The sequence below is a fragment of the Cyphomyrmex costatus genome, unplaced genomic scaffold, assembly GCF_001594065.2.
Source record: "Cyphomyrmex costatus isolate MS0001 unplaced genomic scaffold, Ccosl1.0 scaffold154, whole genome shotgun sequence".
Taxonomy (NCBI): domain Eukaryota; kingdom Metazoa; phylum Arthropoda; class Insecta; order Hymenoptera; family Formicidae; genus Cyphomyrmex; species Cyphomyrmex costatus.
In genome coordinates, this window is record NW_017275544.1 from 285,718 (window position 1) to 309,050 (window position 23,333).

Consider the following 23,333-nt stretch of genomic DNA (forward strand, 5'->3'; position numbering starts at 1 on the left):
ATGTATAAGAAAGAGGTTCATCCAAAAACATTTTCTACAATATTATTTATTAACATTATATGCATGAAAAAATATACATATATATGTGTTAAGTAAAAGTTAATTATTTTATTTAACAATTATTTTTTACAACCTATATATACAGTCTCTAATGTAATGCGACAGTATATTTTATATATAGGATCCATTTTTCCAAATTGCACGAATATGCACGCGCGTGCATGCAAACGATTGTTTGTTTTTACATATTAACATACTTATGTTAATATGTAAAAAATGTAAAATAATTATAATATAAAATAATTTATTTTAGTTCATACAAATGTTAATACGAGTTCTCTTATACACAAAAAAGCATCAATTTTTAAAATAAATTTTTTTAGTAATGAGATTCTCTTCATAGAGAGAACAAATTACAAGGAATATTTGTTATCTATCTCTTTTAAACTTAATATAATTCAGGTTGTAATATTTCAGTTCGGTTTTTTCATATGTATGCTGTACTGTGGATAAGTACTTGATTGCCGATACATACAGATAAAGCAACGATAAATCAGTTACTATAAATGAGATTGTTCAGTGGCATTTTCACCATGGAAGCGCATATTGAGATAATTGGCATTATTAGTTTCCTTTTTGAAGCCTATGTTCTCGTAGAATGGCACCAGACGATCTACGCAGTCCAAGGATAATTTGTAACAGCGAAAATAACGGGCTAATTGCACTACGATCGAAACTACTAATTTTCCCAATGATTTCCCTCTGTAATTATTGTTAACCACTACGTCTTCCAGGCGTCCTCGCTATAAAAAATATACACATATAGGATTATTTATTTCTATTTTTTGAAGAATGTGCGGAATTACGTACCAAGCTACAATTATGAATAAATTTCTGCTCTACAACTAAAGACGCGCATGCTATCACTTTTCCAGAATTTACATCTTCGATGACGACAACATAGTAACCACCAGCGGTCTTCATGCTATAGAATCTATCTAAATAGAGAACAAAGAAAGTATAATTAGTTTAGTTTGGTTATTTACAGAATCTAATCTCCAATTATAAAAACTTACTTAAAAATTGTTCCTTGGTGACATTTCCAACATCTGTCAATTGTGATAGAAGGACTAAAAAACCTACAAGATTTCATAAATAATTGAATTATTCACAAAAAAAAATTGAACAGGTCCTCTGTATAATGGAAAAAAAATTAGGAACAAGAATAAATACAATATTAAACATTAGACTAAGAAAATTATAAATAGCAATTAAAAAATTAATAAACATACAAATAAAATATAATGTATAATATACCTTATATCTCACAGCGCATTATGTTTAATCTCTATTCTTATTTATTTACTTGTCTAAATTTTTATTCTTTTTTTAGTTTTAATATTTATTCCTGTTTTTAATATTTCTTCCATTGTGTGCAGGGCCATTATAATATTATTATATAAAATATACAAATATTTATATAAATGATACATGTTCAGTTAAAAAAATTTACAGTAAATTATTTTTATTCTCCTCCCTCTTTTCTCTCTCTCTCTCTCTCTCTCCCTCTACCCTTCCCCATCCCTTTTGTATCTATAATAGTAATAGAGAATAGATTAAAATTGAATGACATTTTTATGCATATTTTAAGCTTTTAAGTCTATTGAATTCAACTACATAAAAAGTTTTTTTTATTAAATTTAGACTAAAAAATTACATTTTCTATTCAGAAGTTTAAATTGAGCAATATTGACAATGCACAGAAAGAGCAGATATTATTTTAAGAATGAAAGATATAGAAATGTACTTCATACAATTCCTATAAATGAATAAAAATGTATTCGGATTGAAAAGAATTTTTTAACGCGTACGCGAATGCGTATTTCTGAAAATCTGAATGCATTTCAATTCCATTCTCGTGTTTACTGGAGTAGCATACAACATCCAGTTACCTTTGTCGTAATCTGTACTCTTTAGCGGTCTTATAAGTAACCCAGCAACGTGCGATATCGGCAATCTATCCAATATAGTGGGATTGAAGAGATTACTTTCATCCTCATCGACAGATTTTTCCTACACAATCAGAGGAAGCGTTACATTTTCTTTTCTGTTTTCATAACAAAAATATTATTATTATTACGCGGCTTTATATATTTGGTAAAGGTATATATTTTCGTAAATTGACTGTACGGCGTCTCTTCTGTTATCAGCTCTTTAATTTAATAAAGCGGCAAAATTTTTTTTTCTTAAATACACGACTTTATTATTAAAAAATTATTAAAAAATTAGAAAATCGGTGAATCCTATATTACATGCAAGGTCACAGTCTCGCAAGGAAAAAATGCTAACGTATGGCCACTGTACCTGCGTTCTGTTCATGTTTCTTGCACACTCTTTCGCGGCTCACACGTTAACTTGTCAGTGCCTGCACTGTGTGCCTGTGCGTGCCTGTTCACTCATGGTGGAAGGATTTCACCACGCTGTTCACTGCCTGTCACTTCAACCAGCTTTTCTCACCGTGTATCCGTGTGTGGGTCTGTGGTGTTGGTGTGCAAACGACGATTGCACCTGCTCATGAGCAGCTGTTCTGTAGCCAATCAACAAGCTTGAAAAGCCTTATCGACCGACACATGAAATATCGGCCTTAATCGGAGATTCCTTTTAATCAAAGTTCTTGCACGGTTCATTTTTCTTTCTTTTCTTTCCACGTTGAAGAAAAAAGAAAAAAGAATCGTGTAAGAAGTTCAGCTAAAAAGAATAGGTCTCCATTTAATACATTTGTTGTTATGAAATGGCTAACCATAATCATTCTATTATTCAGAATAATAGCTATGATTGGCTAATTTCTAATAATCAATCTATCGTATAAGCGCAATCTAATATTTGGAGTAGACAATCCACGTTGGAAGAAACCTAGGTGTTATTGTGCATATATATTTCTTACAGTCAATCGGAACGCGAAGCCCTACACCCATCATATGGTTATTTGAATTAGGTGTAATTAATAAATCATAAAGTTAGTATTATATTATCAATTTCTTACTCTTAATAACTTAAGTTTTTACAGTGACGCGAATTTCCGCAAAATCAACGATCTTCAATACATAGATATATCTCGTCGATGTTGGAAATAATTCTCATGGATAATTCACAACATGTCACTTCAAAATTACCGCGGAGCAAATGTTTTAATGGCCGTTTGGGAATCTGCGCAGAAGCGTAAGAAATTCTGTCTCAAAATCGAGCTGGGTTTCTTCCAACACGAGAGTTTATACTTTTTTGTTTATGGCGACGCCACATGCAGCCAAGCCACATGATCACGGTCCTACAAATACAAAAACGGAGTAAAGTTACTTCGAAGTAAAAATTAATTAATATTTTGAATAACAATTTTGAATAAAAGTAGTTGTGTGTGGTAATAACTAATATTCATTGTTTACGAAAAAAATTTGAATGATAATATCATGTGAAGGTATCCCTTAAATTCCTTAGAACGTTTGAATAGCGTAATCTATTCTTCAACGTGTTAATATTTTTAACATAAGTACGTAACAATTATGTATAATATAAATTAATGTGAATATAAATGTAATTAACGTTTCTACAATTTATATGATACGCAGGTCAACGATGAGTTACAATAAAAGAAAGATATTTGCGTCGGATACGTCTGATGAAGATGATAGTTTCAATAATCGTCGACGTACTTCTCTGAAAGTCAACTTGAGTCATAGCGAGAATCTAACAGATTCTGGTAATGGTTCTCTCTGGAGAACAGAAATAGAGAATGATAGAGGAAGAATGGACATGCAAACTGTCAAAACATTGTCAAGGAAGAAAAGTATGTATGAGAAGAATCACGAATTTGATTTTGATAACAAAGATATGCGAGCCATAAATTATACGGACAATACTATAGATAATAACAGTGATAATTCCATTCAAATAAACAAAGAAATGCAGCTAAAACATCTTACAATAAATCTAGAGGATGTAAGTACCAAAGAACACTATCTAGAAACAAGTTGCAATCGTTTGAAAGATGCAATCTTATCCAAAACCAAACAGATATTTGACAAAGAGAACGAACTTTCTGTAAAAATTACGAACATATTAGGAAATAAGGAAGATCGTTTTGCAAACAGTATCCATAATCCAAATACTGAAACCGAAACAGTTGTGCTAGACATGACTGACCTGAAAGAGAAAGCAGCCAGGGAACATCAACAATATACTCACAGTGTGAACGATCAGCAAAGAGAGGCTCAATACTCCAATATTGTTGCTACACCAACAAGTAATGCCAGACGGAGAAGTCTCGAGAAAACTGTAGATAAATCTAGATTGACTCAAAGACGATTGTTCATTGAGGAGGACAAACAGGTAGAAGAACAAACAAAATGTAGAATTATCCAAGATGTTATTCTGAAGAAAAACTTTCCATTACACTCTCTAACACAAGCAAATGAAAGCAGCGGCAGTCCTATATTAAGCAGCAGTAACAAAAGACTCAGTTTGCTCAGAAGATCTAAATTGCATTCTCAAAATAAGTTTGAAAACCTGAACAACACATTCTCGACCGTACATTCCATTCAGAGTTTTAACACAGAAACACCTATTGTTTCTTCTACTTTCATTGAGGATAATGTAACAGGTGGAAAAGGAATTACCAATAATGTGGATGCATCTCGTGCCACACACACAACGACTAAAGTAATATCAATGGAGATGACAGAAGTACATGGAGGCATTCATATAAGTGAAAAAAAACGCGTGTCTGTACAAACTAGGAATTCTCCCCCATACATGAATAACTATAACGAAAACAGTAAGAAAGAGCAATCTAAAAAAGAAAGTATAAAGCGAAACAAAACAGGAATTAGAAGTTCGAGATTAGAAGATGTTGGACATTATGTAAACGAAATTACTGCAAGTAATGTATTGCAACCACATGAACACGACGATAAAACTAAATGTCAAAACGAAGAATGCTGTGATATGTCTGCATCTGATAACAGTGACACAATTCGATCATCTTTAAATGTAAATACTTCATTGGATGCTGTGACAGAAACTAGCAAAACAAGGAACTTTCGAAAACCAAGCGAACACAGAATGGACAATGTAAATCAAGATTTCGAAGCTAATAATAAAACATCAATAGTTTTAAATGATCAACGCGAAAGTACAAATACGGTTCGAACTTCGTTGCAAATAAATACATCGGTAGATTCTATGCGCAAAACATGGCGAAGAAGAAGCGATAAGAATGATAAAGATCATTCAAGTATGAATATGGAATGTTCATCAACAGAAAATAAAGAAATGAATGATATAGACTCTTTGGAAAATATTAGTTTAATTGAGAGATTGAGAAATATCTCTATGAGAAATGAAATTTCTCATAAAGATAAATCGAAAGTTTCTAAAACGAAGGATGAAGACAAAAGACGCTCAAGTAACAATGAAAACAGCTACAGTTATGTGGAGGGAACTCCGTATCCAATAAGTCGCTCGGTTTTGTTCAGATCACAATTAAAATATAAAACGAAGCATTTGGATGATAATATCACCTGTGACAGCAATTTAGATTCATTAGAAAATAAAGAAAAAGATGATAAAACTCAATCATTTGCTTTGTAAGTATATAAATGTAAATACAAATCATGTTAAAAATATATACTTTGAAATGTTATTACTATATGATTTACATAGTATTATTTAATAAATTAATACTATTATTATTTATTATTATTTGTATTAGTTATTATTAATATTATTTGTATTAGTTATTAATTAATATTTTTTTTATATTATTAGGCATTCAAAAGTTTTAAATGAAATGCGTATGTCGACTGAAATGCAAAAAACAATAGAAACTAACTCAGTTATTTTGGAAGATACACTTAGCCAGAATCGGCAGAATCCTTTCGTTATTCTAAATCAATTGACGGTCATCGAAAGTACATCCGACGTAACAAAATCTGAAACAGGCGAAAATATAGTTGTACAAAACACGAAATGTACTCCAGTAAAAAGGAACAGAAGAAGATTATTACCACTTACTCAAATTTCTCAATATTCAATCTCTCCGATAGAGGAAAGGAAGTGTATGACACCCGAGAAATCGACGTCTATAAAACTAAACAAACGAATGAAGAAAAAACTTCCAAAAAGAAAATCAATACGTTCCAAGAATATAAATAATATCAAGCATAATACCTCAAGCGCACAAATGCAATCAGATAGTGATTGCGATATGCCTGAAAATGAGATTAAAAAAAATAAGAAAACGCGAAAACCGAAAAAGGTTATCAGCAAGAAGATCTTTATCAAGAAATTTGCCGACGAAAAGGTGTTTAATATATTACAAAATAGACAGAATAAAGACAATAATTCAATAGAAAATAGAGATTCCTTAGATGATTTTGTAGAATGTCGCACAACATCTACTCAATGGAACAAATACAAGTCCCAAAAGATCATCATTGTAACAACCGGATTATCAAAAGAGTAATCATCATAACTTTTCTCTAAGCGCTTCTAATCTTTATTTTTAAATCGGAATAATTTTCGATCTTATTTCACGTCAAAATTGTAATATTTCATATTTTGTGTATAGGGATAAAAGTTTGGTAAAGAGTATCGTCAAATCACTTGGTGCAGCACAGTTGGAGTTGAATGTATCAAGACGGACGACTCACGTTGTGAGTACAGGTGTGCGTACCGTGAATCTTCTCCGTGGTATAATAAGGGGCTGTTGGCTTGTTACTTTAGAGTGGATTCTGAAATCCTTGGAAAACAACGGTTGGCTGAATCCAGAGACGTATGAGATGAAACATTTCTCTAAAGCTGTACAGGTAAGACAACATATACATGAATATAGAATGGAACTACCTTAATTATTCCTTTTATAGCTTAACTTACACTATTTTAACTGACTAACTGAAATGACTAGTCTCGACTTATACTCTACCTACAATACATAACAAATGTAGGATATAAATCTACTCGTATATCATATATAATATAGGTATTTTTGTGTTTTGTGCAGGAAAATCGGAAAGACAGACAATTATTTGGACCCTCATATATCCCAGAATTGTTTGGCGCATGTGGATTCATATACGTTGAGAACAAAACTACATTACCATGTGATAAGCTTAAGGAGCTTATAAAGACTGCAGGCGGGCACATTACCGAGAATACCAAGCTTGCTAAAATTATTATTGGCACAAATGGCCTAAAAGAAACCTGGGTTATAGATTCTATTACAACGGGTGAACTACAATCGACTAAACTTTATCAATGGAGTAATACGAAATAGACTGAAAGTACCTGCTAAATTTCATACAAATTGAAGATTTATATGACTATATTACAAAGTGTGTGTATGACAGACATTGTACATTAAATAATTATTTTTTATCTAATAGTTTACAGAGATTATGAGAAAAATATTTATATTATATTTTCACAATATTAATATATATATATATATATATATATATAGTACTATTATTCATTTATTCATATTATATATTATCAAAAAAAATTATGAAAGAAGTTCATATATAACAAATTAAGTTATTACGTTATAGTTCATTTATACTTCTTTATGTAAAGAATATATAAATAAGGGATGCTCTGAATATATTTAGAAAATATCCGGTATTATCTATTTTTCACTATCTGATCGGATATTCAGTGATTTTTTTTTATGCATCTCTAATATAAAGTATTTAATATTTTAATTTATATAACAACTGTATAAAGCAAGGAGTTATTTTATCAATGAAAGTAAGTTAAGAAACATTAACTATTATAGATATTATATCAGAGAGAGACTGAGAAACATTAATTATAATGTTATAAATATTTTTTTTAGGTATACAATATTATTTATCTCTATCACTACAAATCATACATTACAATCATTTATATACAAATAATATAAGAAATATATGTTATAATTATAGTTTTTATATAATCTTGCTCTAAACTTTAAGATATCTGTCATTCTCAATGTACCTCATTTTATATTTGTTCTGTAACGCAATAAATCCAATAAAAAATTCACACTATTATATATTTTTTATCGAGTTAAAACACACATACTGTAACTGTCTTATCTTACCATAAATTACAAATGCTTGCACTTTGTTTTTTAAAAGATAACATTACCCAAGTGTAAAATGACAAGTAAGTTCAATTAAGATTCATTTGTGTTCTTCCTTGCATGACGAAACGCACACGTGGATGTCTGTTTATGTGCGTGCTGTCGAAATGACGTTTCGCGGTACTATTACGTACAAGGAACGGACTCAGGTTAGGCTGAGTTACATTCGTGGAGTATTTTCGCGTGTGACTAGCAAGCTCTAGCGACACACACGGGATGCGATGCGATGTGTCAAATTAACACGCGTTTGTTAATATGCACCTTCGCATTTATTTAACGGTGCACTGATTCACGCGTCTCGACCGACCATGGATTACACCTACGAAAAATGAGTGACAAAACCGCACTGTAATTGCGTATTACCCTCGTTCCTTTCTTCACGATCACGCACTATCGAAACAATCAGTCGCACTTCGGGCTTCAGCTGCTCTTATCGTGTTTATCTTTCGCATTGTTTGTATAATCGCGATTAGTTTTCGCGTACACGTCGACACGAGCGTAGCGTGAAATTGACAACGATGCTTGAAGCACTTGGTCCGCGCGAGTAAAATAATGGAACAGTACGTTGCACATTTTTTTGCAATTGTATCATATTCTTCAAATAGATTACACATATTTTAATGTACTGCATATTACGTTGCTGCTTATCAAAAGACACGATTTGCCCTATGCATATTGTTGACAACAATAGATGCAATATGTTATTGTCATAGATCGCATTATAACACTTTATTAGAAAATTAAATACTGATTACTATTATATCATTGTTCAATATAATAATAAATATTTATGTATTGCAGCATTACAGTGAGCAGTCCTACTGCAGAAACATGTATTCCATTGCCCAGATCCAATAGAACAATAATCACAGATGTATATGCGGGAATACCTGAGAATCTATTGCTAAATGTCATAGGATTTCTGGTAAGATTTTTACTTAAATTGCAAGATATTGATCTAATTGAACTCTATCGGCAATAAATTAAACTGTAATGTCTAATGCAATATATTATTCTTGACAGCTTTTAGTTATTTTATTTGGCTTATTACGTAAGAAAGCATGGAATTATGGACGTCTTGCACTGTTACACAAATCTGATAATAGATGGATGGAACTATTCTATGGTATTAATGAAAACAGAGACACTGATCCCTTATATGTAGAAGCTTCAGTCAATTCTCAACTCTCTCAGCTGGATAGAGGATTTCTCTCATGGATTATTACCGCTTTTAAAATTACGTCAGTACTCACAATCAAATACACTGAAAACATTATTTGTGTCTTCCTATATTTTAATATATAACTTGTTTTACTCAAAATAATATTGCAGCGACGATGAATTATTACAACGTGCAGGGCCTGATGGATTGTTATATATTATGTTTGAACGTTGCTTAATCATATTGACCTCCATGATGCTTATTGTATCATTGTGCATAGCCCTACCAATAAATTTTCACGGAAGCATGTTACCAGGGGACAGCGCAACATTTAGTCACACAACATTGTCAAATCTGGAGCCCACATCCTTTGGACTTTGGGTGTATACAATACTGCTCTTATCTTATCTGCCAATCGGTGGATTTATTATGAGACGTCGTTTAAAACAGGTATTGTCAATTAATCAGTTATGTATATTGAAAGATATATTTTGTTTTTTTTTTATTTTTAAAAGATGCGAATGTTTTATGTAAGATTACAAGTGAGAATGTGTTTGTGGATACAGGTGCGAGATACTAGGCCCACTGGAGAATTTGTAGCAAGAACATTATTGATTACAGACATACCGAAACAACAATGTACTGTTGAGAAACTTACCGAATATTTTAAGTATGTAGAAAAGAATCTTCTCTAATTATAAATTCTTTTTTGGCAGATAATATTTGTTACTGATATTAAAAGAAATTGAAAAAAAAATTTATTAATCTATTCTTTGACTTTATTTTTATTTGTTATTTTTTTCAGAGAAGCATTTCCTACCTTAACAGTGGAGGATATTACATTGGCTCATGATATAAGACGTCTTTCAAAATTGGATGAAGAAAGAGATTGTGTGGAACAGGCTCGTTTATATTGCGAAAGTTATGCTAAGAAGAGAGACCCTTTGAAAATGTATCCTTATCCGTGTGGTCAAATTCTTGGATATTGTTGTAACAAGGTAAATATATCAATAAAATAAGATATGGACATATATGAGTATAAATTTAATTACTTTATATACGTTCGACTGATAATCTTCAAGTTAATTGTAAGATTAATTAAATTTTTTCGCACTGTCAACAGCGTTCGACTCTTTATTGCCTGTTATTTATGATTGTTAATTTGTTTTGAACAAAAAGAGTATAACTAGTGTATATATTATTATTAAGATTTTTTTATATACGTATAATGTAAGTTCTTATTTTTAATTCAAATCATTGTATTTATAGCAAGTGGATGCTCAGGAATTTTATATCAACGAGGAAATACGACTAACAGCACTAGTTGAAGAAGAAAAGAATGTGGCACTTAGTAAAACTCTTGGAGTTGCTTTTGTAACTTTAGGTATTTTCATACAATATTACATAACGTTTTCTTTAATTATAAGAAAATTCACAATAAATAATTAATAGGGACACCCGGTGCTGCTAAAACTATGCGCAAACAGTTGAGGTCCTCACCGAATATAAAGTGGATCGTGGATTATGCACCGATGCCATCAGATATATTTTGGGAAAATTTAAGCATTCCCAGGCCATGTTGGTATCTAAATGCTGTATTAATAAATTGCGCTTTGGGGCTTATATTGTTTTTCCTTACTACACCAGCTGTAAGTAAATTTCATTCAACAAGAGTACATTATTATACAATGAAAATTATATCAAAAAGAAAAAGACGCACTTAATATACATATAGTAAAGAAACTGACCCTTATAGCATTTTGAAACAATAAATATTTTATTTTAATCTTCGATATTTTAATCTCTTTCCTTTATTTTTATTTAAATGTTTAAAAATTTATTTTTTAGAAATTATTTTAATTTATTTTAACTTATTTTTTGAATTTTAGGTCATAGTGACAAATATTACCAAATTGCCAATTACTGGCGAAATTGAGATTCTTAGTCCAGTACTTTCATCTTTTCTGCCTACTGTATTGTTGGTCAGTGTAGCTGCTCTAATGCCTGCATTAGTCGGAAGAAGCGAATCACTCGTGAGACATTGGACAAGAAGCAGTTTAAATCGTGTTGTTATGAGGAAAACGTTACTTCTGTTGCTACTAATGGTGCTTATATTACCTAGTTTAGGATTAACTAGTGCTGCAGCATTTCTAGATTGGACCGTGAATGACCGAAATAATACGGCAAAATGGGAATGCGTATTCTTGCCAGATCAGGTAAGATTTCTAACAGTAAAAAAATCCACATTTATTTTAAGTTAATTCAGTAAGAAAGCATAATCTTTCTCCTTCATACTTCAATATTCATATAAAATTTGCAGGGCGCACTTTTTGTAAATTATGTCATAACTGCGGCCTTGCTTGGGAGTGGATTAGAATTGGTTAGATTTCCGGAACTCGCGCTATACACTTTCAGGCTCTGTACAGCTCGTAGTCGAGCGGAAAGAATACACGTTAGAAAAGCGGTACTATGGGAATTTCCATTAGGAGCTCATTATGCGTGGTTGTTGCTAGTTTTTACTATGACAACTGTCTACAGTCTAGCGTGTCCCTTAATCACTCTTTTTGGTCTACTACATTTAGTGGTCAAACATCTGGTAAAATAACTTCATTTAACAATATCTTATAATTGTGATCCACCTATAATGTGTCCACCTAATTGTGTTCATCTAATGAAAATATCATTTTAATTAGGTGGACAGGCATAATTTATGCTTTGCATATGGACCAAGCATTGGCGGTGGCCAATTAGCTGGAGCGGCAGTTGGTGCTGCAGGAGCTGCGCCAGTTTTAGCGCAAGCTGCTCTTTTAGCCTTAGGCCTGGTAAGAGTTGGTCTGTCTTCATTAGCTGCGGTGCAACTCACTGGCCTTTGTGCGAGTATTCTAGGCCTGGTAACCGGCGCTACATTACCGTTATCGAAACCTAAGGTATTATAGTTTAAATAGCTTAACTGGAAATCCTTCTGTTGAAAATTTCATTCGAAGTTGTAAATTGTACTGTGTCACTATTAACAAGAAAGTTGTTTTGCGAATTTAAGAGTTTTATATAATAATTTATATTCCGTGTGTGTGTGATAAAATATTTATACTCCAACAAAATCTCCTTTTTAAAAAAATGTATATGACTTTAGGGTATTATTAATTCTTAATTATTTTTATTATAGACTTCAGTACCAAAAAGGGATCTCTCGACGGGTCAAAATTTCGTGGCACCAGTATTGCGAAAGAATCAGATATCCATAGAAGAAACTATTTCAACTGCTTCAAATTCAGAAATAAACTTACCAAGTCCGACAAGTACCACTTCCTCTGTACAAGAAAGTCCAAAGCTTTACCAAAACTACGGCGGTGAACAGAGAGTTTAATACCTGTTTTATGTGTGTATGGATGTATGTATGTGTGTACGCGTGTGTATTATATATATATACATATATATATAATATTCAATATATATATATATATATATGCAAGATTACAGAATGCTTCGTAATTTGTGTAAAAAGTTACTCATTTAGAAATGTATTTTAATTGTTAATATTAATGAGCTGATGCAATTTAAGGAAAATGCAGCACAAATCATATATATTCTTTACGTTTCTTATATCATGTTAAGTTAGCACAGACATAATTAAAAGAAATTGGAAAATACTATTTTAACATCACTGTCTACTTACATTTATAATTGTATTTATAAATTTTTCACTGAATAAGTGCTTAATTGTGATGTATATATAAAAATAATTACATATTTAATATAATTTTAAATATAATTTTCATTTACTTACATAATAATTAGATATGTTAAGAATTATAAATGAAACTTAAGGGCTTGCACTAAGTAATAGTTACTTAAAAAGAATCTCATTTCAGATTTCTTAAAAAAGTGAATAAGTAGATCTATCTTATCATTTCAAATCTAGCAGTACAAAAATATGAAATGTCTACACTTAATAAATTTTAATATTACAACTGTATTATAGTGTTATGTTATAACTTTAAAACAGTAAGCTTATATATGGTATATAATTTTCTTTGTAATTAATAAAGTGCAATAATTTTAATTTTCTTACAACGAATATAATATGATTATTCTTATACACAAAAATCCTGAATAATCTTTATGTACATATCAACTTCATATTTATTATCAAATTAATCACAATAATTATCCAGTTTTTAATGATTTGGTAGATCTATTTTTAACTATTTTTAATAGTAATGCAATGATTGCTATACACAGAAAATATAGTTAAGCAGGATATTTTATTTTCATTCTAAGAATTATGTGAAAGAACGCACTTTATAATATTTTATGCATTTTCATCTTGTTTATACATATAAAGGGAAGTGATATAGCATATAATACGAGTATATATGTATATATCATAAATTTTTCGGCATATAAATATACACATAAAAGATAAGATTCAGATTTCAATATCAACTACTTGGTCTAATTAATGTATGATCATAATCTTTTTAAAGTTTTATCCATTTTTTGAAGGTAAATATAATAGTTACAGATAAATATGTACAATATCTTAAATAATTATAAATCATGATTATAATATAATTATCTACTTTGGATTTGTGTTCTAACTTCATAAACTCAAGAAATTAACTGAAAATACATAATTTTTATACAAGATGTTTTAATAAATTACCTAATTATAATTTGTCACGGAATTAAAATTTAAGTATTAAATAAACTTAAGTATTAAATAAATTTTGTTTATACATTTTTTTCTCTTATATTACTATATGCTATATATTACAGATCGATTATCTTCTCTTCTCTCCATAAAATATTATATCTTACCCAAGAAAAATCAATTTTATAAAACGGATAATGGAAAAATTTACACGTTTCAACAAAATGTCATTGAGGAATTCCATGAGTCTTACAATAAATATGATTAAATTAGAATTTTGTTTTTTTTTCTCAAGGCACTAATCATCACGTTTAATTTTATGATAATACATATTTTCAATGTAATTACGTAAAATATACATATTTTTCTAATTATTTTTAAGATTATAAATTATATATTTTAATAAAGGAAGTATACTTTAGTATATTCAAATTTTAATATCTTATATACAATTATATATATTATAAATGTATATAAATTATTTAATAAATCATGTATAAGTTATACTCATATTTAATTTGTATATAATAATGTATAATTATAAACACAAAAAAACATTAACTATGTGTGTATAACAGGGAATTTCATTGAATGGCAGAGAAATTCATTCATGGAGAGAGATTAACACCAATTATAGCTTCCAGTTGACTAGATGTAAGATTACTTAACTCCTTCGCTTGATTTACTTTCTTCAATGATTTATGAAATGTTTCTTTTGTTCTTGAACTTTCATCACATGACATAAATTTAGTCTCGAGATTGTTTTCTTCCTCTTCCTTCTGAGATTCTTCACTCTCTTCGCTGCTTAGATGAACCTGTGAGGCAACATTGTTGCTTAAGACGATCTCTATGTGAGGAATACAATGCTAATTTATAAAATAGTTGTGTGAATAACAAATACTTCAAAAATGTATACTAAAAGTATATTACGAATATATATGAAATATATATAAAAAAACGCACACGCATACACACATATCTTTAGTTTCTAAATTAAAGAGATCTTAATAAATACAATTCAAGTTTTAAAACATTAACTCATAGCAATTCACAGGACTACTCAAATCATTAAATTATATTACATTTATGTCTTGCAAGGAAATAAAAGAGGCTACCAAGTTTTTTCTTTCTTTTGCTCTCAGAAAAATATTAATAAAAATTAAAGTATAAGTGTTATATATTTAAAAAATTTATAATACGTATTTAACAATTATTATGTATAAATGTTCTATTTATATTTATAGCAATTAAATATGATAAAGACTAGAGATAAAGAGTAGAGAATGATATTAAAATTTGCATAATATTTTCGAAATATTTCTTGTACAATTATTGCAATTACTCACCATATCGTTTTGAAGTTAATAAATAACAATAAAAATTCTGAAAACTAATCAAAACACCGATACATTTGCTTGTTAACTGTTGTTATTATTATTGATAAGAAATCCATTCATCTAGTGAAAATGTATTCTCATTCAAAAATATAAAACTAAATATTTATTTTCTATGATGTATACTACTGTCAATTTAAAGGGATGGGGATTTTGGGAGTAATGAAAAATAATTAAAAAAAAAAAGATTTCAGTTTTTTTCTTTGTTTTTTCGGAACATATATGCTACTTTCCAATATTACAACATAATTTTCATTATTTTACAACATTACAACAATAATCGTTGTTTTCCTATTTCTATATATATATATATAATAGCCGCGATATAAATTCACAAATAAAACTTTGATATATAATATAGTTAAGATGATCATTCAAAAAGTATTATCTTTATTACGTACTCTTTTGATTATCCTTTACATGTCAAGCTACTTGGCACACTTTTGTATCGATTTAATGTAAAATAATGTAAATTTCCATGATAAAATAAACAAGAGTGGCTTCTTTGGTAAATTATAAAGATGCATTTACTTGTTTACTTACTTACATTCTTCCCTAGCCTCTATCAAAATTTATCATTGATCTTTTCATATTATTTCAATATAAAATTATTGATTTTATAAATTATAATTTTCAAAATAAAAATTTTTTTATAAAATTCTGCCACCACCAAAGTAATTATATAACCGATTTAATTGTGCTCAAATAATATGTGTACAAATAAAGAATATTTAAAACACTAACTGCATTGCAAATACATATTTCACATCTATATGTGAAATGTGATATCTTTACATAAAATTGTGTTGATATGCAAAAATTTGCGAAGCGATTGTCATATTTGACATATTTACTAATGACACACATAGAAAGGTTTCATCTCACCTCTACGATAGAAACCCTTGGTGATGGTTCTCGCGTTGCAATTTTTTCCATTACAATCGGACTAGTGGAACTTGTCGAAGAATATTCTTTATCTGTCTCGTTATCCGAATATTCTTTCTCATCTTCAATAGGTTTCTGTGTATCCATATTTTCATGAGACTTGCACATGAAGCCCTTGTCATCCTCCCGTTCAAATAAATTACCATCCAGATGGACTAAAAACATAAGTAATATAAGATTATACATTAATATAATTGTCATAATGTTACAGTGTATAAAAAGTTCTTTTAATAACTGTGTTTTGATCATTTTAAAGATGAGTTTTTTTTTAGTAAAAATATCGAAAGAAACATCATAAACTTCCCACTTTTAACATCGTAAATTCTTGTATTTAAGTTTTAATTTAAAATTCTTTTATTTTCCTTTATATAGTTTAATTTTTATAGAAATTACCTTGACAAAAGGCAGTGCTACAAAATGAACAATGTGCTGATGTTCGACGTCCACATTCTGAGCAAAAATGCCACGGACAAGAGAATTTCGAGTCTGTTGATTCATCGATTATTACGCACGTTTGATGATACTTTTTGTTACAAGTCTTTTGTGAGCAGATTACAAATTCGTTGTTGTCAAATGATATTTCTTGTCCACATCGCCAACATTTATGCTTTCTCCATCTAAAGTAAAAATAATGAAATTTGTTATTAATTGCATAAACATTACGATAAGACAATAAGTTTATTAAGTAATAAAATACAATTATGTACGTACCGTTTATATCGTTTCGGCTTGTCAATTTTTTTTAATTGCACAGTTGATTGTGCTACTGGCGTTTGTTGTTTCTGTGCTACTGGCATTTGTTGTTTCAGTCCTACTGGTGTTTGTTGTTTCTGTACTACTGGGATTTGTTGTTTCTGTGCCTTTAATCCAATAAAACCACTACAATTTGATGCACCGCATAGACACGCTTTTCGTGTTTCTCCATCAGATGCTAAATTGTAGTTAAATGTTAGCTCTTCTCCAGATTCTATATCGCGCAAAGCGAATAGACCTATACGAGTGTCTCCATTCACTGTCCACTTCTGCGTTTCGCAGTTTGGAGCACATGAATGATCTATAAATAACAATATAATTACTTTTCAAGATCACGGATTCGAATATCCGTAATATACTTACTCATAAATCGACTCAGATTTCCTTTTGGTTCAGCATCAATCGTTCTATTGTTGTCTATTGTCAGGAAGTAGAAATTCTCATTTTTCAGTTCTTTCTTCCGATGTAATCTACGCTTATATTCAGCATCGTCTATAATTTCTCCTACATACTCAATGACAAATTGTCCCGTTTTAACATCCTCCAAAGTCCTCAAGCCCCAGCCGCGACCCACGGTATGAAATGGCTCCATTGCCGGATACTGTCGCAGTACAAACGACTGATTCATACATTTAGCTCCAGCTGGACAGATTCCAGGACTGCATTCAACCATTAGTATACGATTTAGACAATCCGTGTTAGGTGCACAAGGATTATCCCATTCAGGATCACATTCACATGCCACAATGCTTTCGACTTCGGTTGGCTTGACGTTACCCACTGGTTTATTGACCTATTATATGTCTATTTTCATTAAGGCCTCTAACTTCTCATTGCAGTCATTCATCAAATTACAATAAATTAACAAGTCACGAGTAATTTGTTTATTTTTCTGATTGCAATGATGACACAGTAACAGATAATTAAAAAAAGAAAATTATGTAAAGCCGATTCTAGATCAAGCAAAGGAATGCAAATGAGCGCGAGTATATCTATGATTGAATAAATGTGAACGATTCCACGAATACAAACCCCAAAAAATACTAATGATGATTTACTTTAATGAATAATCTGTAAGTATTTTCATTAAAGCAAGTTGTTTATTCGCATTTATTCGCACTTGCTTATTTAATTTTGTTTCAAAGAAAAAGTACTTATTACGCTCGTTCGTCCTTGCTAGCTTAGTTTAATGCAAAAACTTAATATAAATCGTACTTTTAATTTTACATATGGTGGTGGTTTCAGTCCTTTTGGTTCTTTAGTCATGGAACGTCTTGCTTTTAATTGCTGATGTATTTTATTGGCTTCTTCAAGAGCTATTCGATATGTATCGTCCATCATAGTTTTTTTACCTATAGGTGGTTTCGTAGTTGCATCACCATCTTGATACAAAAAGGCTCGACCTCTATAAGATTTATTAAATTAGAAAAAGATAAATATTTATTAATGACTATTTTATATAAAAGATAATATTTCTATTTACCTATGTACCCAATAATAATCGTTAGATCCCAAAAACATTACGCAAAATTTACCAGGACTGTGAGATTTGGCCTCTACATTTTCAGGAATTTCATGTGGGTAGCATATACGAGATGGCCACCACCGATAATGGCCGAGTTTCACCCATACAACTTCCCCATACAGAGGTAATCTTCCTGTTTCACAATCTTCACATATAAATCCGCCATCTGGTGCATTTATACCTAAATTACCAAGAATATGGGAATAGTTTATTTGCAAATATTGTACTTTGTATAAATTGTAATGTTTTAATAAAATTACCTAAACATTCCAAGTGAAAGGAAGTTGGACACGTATCACAACAAATAAGACTACCACCACGTGTACATAGGAAACACCATGCTGCATTTAATGGAGGATGTGGTGCTTTGTAATGTTTTGGGCATATAATTTGACTGGCCGTCAGAATTACTGAACCAGCAGGCAGACATAATGTTGATGCATGATAAGATGAAGGACAACGAACACACCTCGCCATTTTTTCGTTCGGGGCACGAGAACGTTTATCTTGAGGATTATCAGAACTGCAGGTGTGGCATACATGGTATGGACATGTCAAACGTCCACCTTGCCAATGTGACTAAAATATAATATTTATCAATATTAGAAAAAAATAATATTAAAATTTTAAAATAATATTAAGATCCAAATATTATATTTTACTTGTGGCCACGATATCAAGCAATTAGAATGATAATGTTTTCCACAAGCTGGGACAATACATCTTATTCTATCCCCTTCCCTCTCATTGCATAGGAAACATGCAGGTGCTACGCCAGATAAACAATCAATACATTTGAATGTCTCGTCCTCTTGCTCATCAGATTTATCTAAATTCAAGTAATATTACGATTATGCTGTTATTAGGTTAATCTTAAAAAAATTTGTTTTTCATTAATGTAAGTCATACAAAAAAAATTTTTTTATAATCTGATATACATATTCATAGATATATATATTTTCATAATTACCATTATTTTCACTTTCATCATTAATACTTTTCTTAATTATGTTTAAATCACTAAGTAATCTGTCATCCAATGTGTTCTCGTCAACAGAATATTCTGGACTAGATTCGCCAGGTTTAACACATGATAAATGAAAATAAGAATAACAAGGCCCTTTACATCTCGTTAACTTGCCTGTCTTCTCACAAATCTGACAAACTTTTTCTTGTTTCATACCTTTAAAGAGATTATACAATCTACTTCGTTTTATTTCCGAAACAGAATTTTCTTCCTTGTCAATTTTACTTTTCGTCTTTTTGTTTTCCTTTATATTTGTATCAATTTCTATTGTTTCATCTTCATCTGGAGAACTCTCTTTCGAACTTTCGTTTGTCGTGTTTAATCTAAGTTTTTTTCGACATTCCCTGTCCTTATTTCTCGTCCTTTTATTTTCCTTTATAGTTGTATCAATCTCTATAATCTCATCTTCATCCAGAGAGCTTTCTTTCGACAGTGAATGAGAACTTTCAGTTGTCATATGCAATCCGAGTTTTTTTCGATATTCTATATCCATATTATCCCAAGTTTTCCGCAAATATCTTTTAATATCGCTTTTAGGCATATCTGGATATTCATTTTCTAACAAATTTTTATTATCTTCATAATAAAGTTTGAATATACTCTCTTCATCTTCCTCGTTTTTAAAATATTTGCTCGTACTTTCGAAAGAACTTTTATGACTTGCAGGAGATGAAGGCAAAGAATCCGAATTTAATTTCGAATCAATTTTTCCATTTGCAATTCGTGAATTTTTCTTTGACAATTCCGATTTATGTAACTTTGATACTTCCGGCTTTTGTGTATCATATACCTGTAGAAACAAAGATAAACATTTTTATTGCATATAAAATCATTAAATTAAATTTATAAAAAATATGAACAATTATTTTCAATATTACATTTTCCTGCTTAGGACGTTTGACATCAGGTTCAGTTTGCTCCGTTTCCAAGCTCAGTCTTGAATATCTCCTCTTTTTACTTTTTTCATCAACGGTATACACTTTAGACTTCCGAACTTTAAGTTTTACCGTAAAAATCGCAATTCTCTCCTCACTTGATAATAATTGTGTTTGTGTAGCTTCTTCGACAGCATTTTGCCACTTTTTTTTTATTCCTGGTTTTACAACAAAAGCAGCAACATACTTGGGATCCTTTTTCTTTGTTTCTGTCGTTAATGATTCTGCTAATTTCAGGAAATCAGCAAGGCCCGTGAATTGTATCATACAATTTGCTGAAACCCAGCTATGACGGCCTTTGTCCCCAAAATAATGAACATGCATCATCATGATCACTGACTTACCTCTAACTGTAACACAAAATAGTTGAAATGTTTTCCAATATTTTAAATTCATTAATAAATTTTCTAAAAAATATATAAATATATCTTATATAATGTATATATATATATACAATATATATATATTATATATATATTATACATTTCTATTAAACATAACTATTACTATATTACTGATTAAATTATATGAGAAAAATATTTATAATTTCAGATTCTCATATTTATTCATATTTAGGCCCAATAGCATCAAGTCAATTATCTTGACTTCAAACAAAGCTTAATTCTCTTTTTCTCATTTGACCTTAAAGAATTTTAAGCCTTGCTTAAAGAAATGACAGTGCTTTCTCGAGTCAGCAAGATAATTCCTTAATAAAGACATAACTTTGATGAAAAATACATATAAATGGACTTGAAAATTTACCTCTCAGTTTATAATATATTCTTTCTGATGTATCAACTGTGACCATACAGGGCCAAAATGGGAAATTACCTACTCTTGCCCAAGCCAACTGTCCTACCATCCATGAACATTCAATATTAGGATTATTTAATTTCGGAGATGAAATCTCTTCTATGTTATTTAACATAGATGAATTGCTAACTTCATCTACATTATCTGTATTAATTTCTTCTAGGCTTTCATCTATGTTATCATCGACAGAACTAATTAGTTGCCTATGTGTTCTTGGTTTATAATTCTGTAAAATTATAAGAATAATAAACATTATATAAGTATGATGAATTACAAGCTTCAAATTACTTGAAAAAATGATAGATCTTAGACTAAACATAATTTACTTATATTTAATATAGAAAAAAAACTTTCATAAAAAAATTGTATGTACAAATTAAAAAATATATTTAAGATCAAGTCTCATGAATATGCATACTTCGATTGAGTTAATATATAGTCAATAACAATATCCTAACATTAAGATAGGATTACATTTGTACATTTTTGTTGTACAAATTTTTCAAGCCTGCTACTTGATTATAGGATAGAGAGATCCAAGAATCTCTCTGTCGAAAATCCTTCTGTCTTGCAACCTTTGTCATATGACAAAATGGGATAAATGAAATAGTATCTTTACATAAATGTTTCATTAAACAGAGAAGCGTCTAAAATAAACGGAATATACCTGTACAATGTCCATAGCATTGTGAATGGTTGACCTGGGTCTTATTGTTCTACCATAACGGCTTTTACTTGGAGTACAGCCATTACAATCATCTTGTGAAGCCTCACGATCATTACAAGCATCCTCGCTCGTCGAGGCTCTGGTCTCGTTGGTTTCCGCTTGGGATGTGGCGTGATCCGGCACAGACGCCTTCCTAAACTCTGTATTAATATCTGTATTCATGACTCCGGCTTTTAGCACAGCATCCTCAGTCTTATTGCGATCAGCTAAATGCGAATGATGCAAGCGCAACAACTTCTGTAACGACGGTTGCCCGCAAGAGTCGTTGAACGCCAGTCAACGCCAGCGATAAAGGCTCAGGTATCGAAAACAATTTTTACTACCGCTGAGCGCCACAGCGGCGGGCCTCGTGTTTCGAGGGGTTCTACCTTTCTCACGTTCAACCGGGTCTATTTCATCCGGGCGACAACCGTTGGCTTCTACACCGCGAGGACTTTCACGCTGTCCCAATTTCTATTCTGTGGATTGTCCCAATTGTTGTGATAATAATGAACAGCGGAAGTACCTCGCGTACCTCCTGAAGCAGGACGCGTTTCCCGCGATTTTGGGCAATTCTCATAGTCGCGTTGTCGTCACGACACTGTCACAGTATAACAGTATGTGACACTGTCGTACTCTGTAAAGCTACGGACGACCAATGTACTCGCACGCTTTCTTTACCGACCGCGTCGGTTTTCGTCCACTGTGTAATTAGGGGTGCGGTTTACCTGACATATAATATTTATAGTCCATTCTTATTTCATCATCTTAGTGTCATTAGATACTAATTCGATTCTGTGATTGACTTATATCTTAGGACAGTATGTATGTACTTACTAATATAACGATCGATTATGAATACCGATCAATTTGATTGCAGACCAATCAGAAGAAAGAATTTTACATCTAATTGACCAATCAAACAATACTTCGAAGCCTAGCATTTGGAGTATCAAGTAACTACATATAGTCTATAAAAAAAATTTTTTGTGCTATAAGTTCAATAATGAGACAAATATTATAATAAAAGCATTGTGTCATTCAAGATTTTTAGATGGCAGGTGAGTTTATTTTATAATATTATATCTCATTAACATATCAAATTTTGTTTGTTTGTATATTTTTTCTCTTCTTTTTTTCTATCTAATATATATTTAATTATCTACTTTATTTTTATAAAAAATTAAACAGTTTAGAAACGCAAAAAGAAGTCTAGTTACGAAAATGTATTTGACTGTGTTAG

General features: G+C 30.7%; 4 protein-coding genes across 8 annotated transcripts; 2 read left to right on the forward strand and 2 right to left on the reverse strand.

Annotated features, from left to right (window-relative positions):
- Window positions 1-436: 436 nt before the first annotated feature.
- Window positions 437-8,176, reverse strand: Gnpnat (glucosamine 6-phosphate N-acetyltransferase). 4 transcript variants are annotated; one of them, XM_018552093.1, is made up of 6 exons: window positions 8,138-8,176; window positions 2,365-2,582; window positions 1,953-2,073; window positions 1,077-1,139; window positions 871-998; window positions 437-803 (listed from the first exon to the last, which is right to left on the reverse strand). In XM_018552093.1, exons 2-6 carry the CDS (start codon window positions 2,377-2,379, stop codon window positions 561-563), a joined length of 570 nt encoding a protein of 189 aa, XP_018407595.1. In that variant the 5' UTR covers window positions 2,380-2,582; window positions 8,138-8,176; the 3' UTR covers window positions 437-560. The 4 variants fall into 4 exon arrangements, with proteins under 4 accessions (XP_018407595.1, XP_018407593.1, XP_018407594.1 ...); XM_018552091.1 differs by lacking the exon at window positions 8,138-8,176 and adding an exon at window positions 6,728-6,771 and having other exon boundaries at window positions 2,365-2,587; XM_018552092.1 differs by lacking the exon at window positions 8,138-8,176 and adding an exon at window positions 4,240-4,285 and having other exon boundaries at window positions 2,365-2,587.
- Window positions 3,631-7,333, forward strand: MCPH1 (Microcephalin). Its single transcript, XM_018552089.1, has 4 exons — window positions 3,631-5,639; window positions 5,821-6,513; window positions 6,623-6,860; window positions 7,055-7,333. Exons 1-4 carry the CDS (start codon window positions 3,631-3,633, stop codon window positions 7,325-7,327), a joined length of 3,213 nt encoding a protein of 1,070 aa, XP_018407591.1. The 3' UTR covers window positions 7,328-7,333.
- Window positions 8,177-8,267: 91 nt separating the features above from the next.
- Window positions 8,268-12,705, forward strand: Tmem63 (transmembrane protein 63). Of its 2 annotated transcripts, none has more exons than XM_018552108.1 (12): window positions 8,268-8,507; window positions 8,981-9,104; window positions 9,203-9,420; window positions 9,512-9,791; window positions 9,908-10,011; window positions 10,147-10,339; window positions 10,611-10,725; window positions 10,794-10,990; window positions 11,231-11,557; window positions 11,662-11,937; window positions 12,035-12,268; window positions 12,505-12,705. In XM_018552108.1, exons 1-12 carry the CDS (start codon window positions 8,488-8,490, stop codon window positions 12,703-12,705), a joined length of 2,289 nt encoding a protein of 762 aa, XP_018407610.1. In that variant the 5' UTR covers window positions 8,268-8,487. The 2 variants fall into 2 exon arrangements, with proteins under 2 accessions (XP_018407610.1, XP_018407611.1); XM_018552109.1 differs by lacking the exon at window positions 8,268-8,507 and adding an exon at window positions 8,704-8,739.
- Window positions 12,706-14,565: 1,860 nt separating this feature from the next.
- Window positions 14,566-22,294, reverse strand: NSD (Nuclear receptor binding SET domain protein). The gene is made up of 13 exons (XM_018552098.1): window positions 22,052-22,294; window positions 21,334-21,610; window positions 20,515-20,921; window positions 19,580-20,426; window positions 19,272-19,438; window positions 18,870-19,188; window positions 18,568-18,790; window positions 18,300-18,489; window positions 17,448-17,877; window positions 17,043-17,385; window positions 16,725-16,948; window positions 16,272-16,486; window positions 14,566-14,807 (listed from the first exon to the last, which is right to left on the reverse strand). Exons 1-13 carry the CDS (start codon window positions 22,271-22,273, stop codon window positions 14,601-14,603), a joined length of 4,071 nt encoding a protein of 1,356 aa, XP_018407600.1. The 5' UTR covers window positions 22,274-22,294; the 3' UTR covers window positions 14,566-14,600.
- Window positions 22,295-23,333: the final 1,039 nt, after the last annotated feature.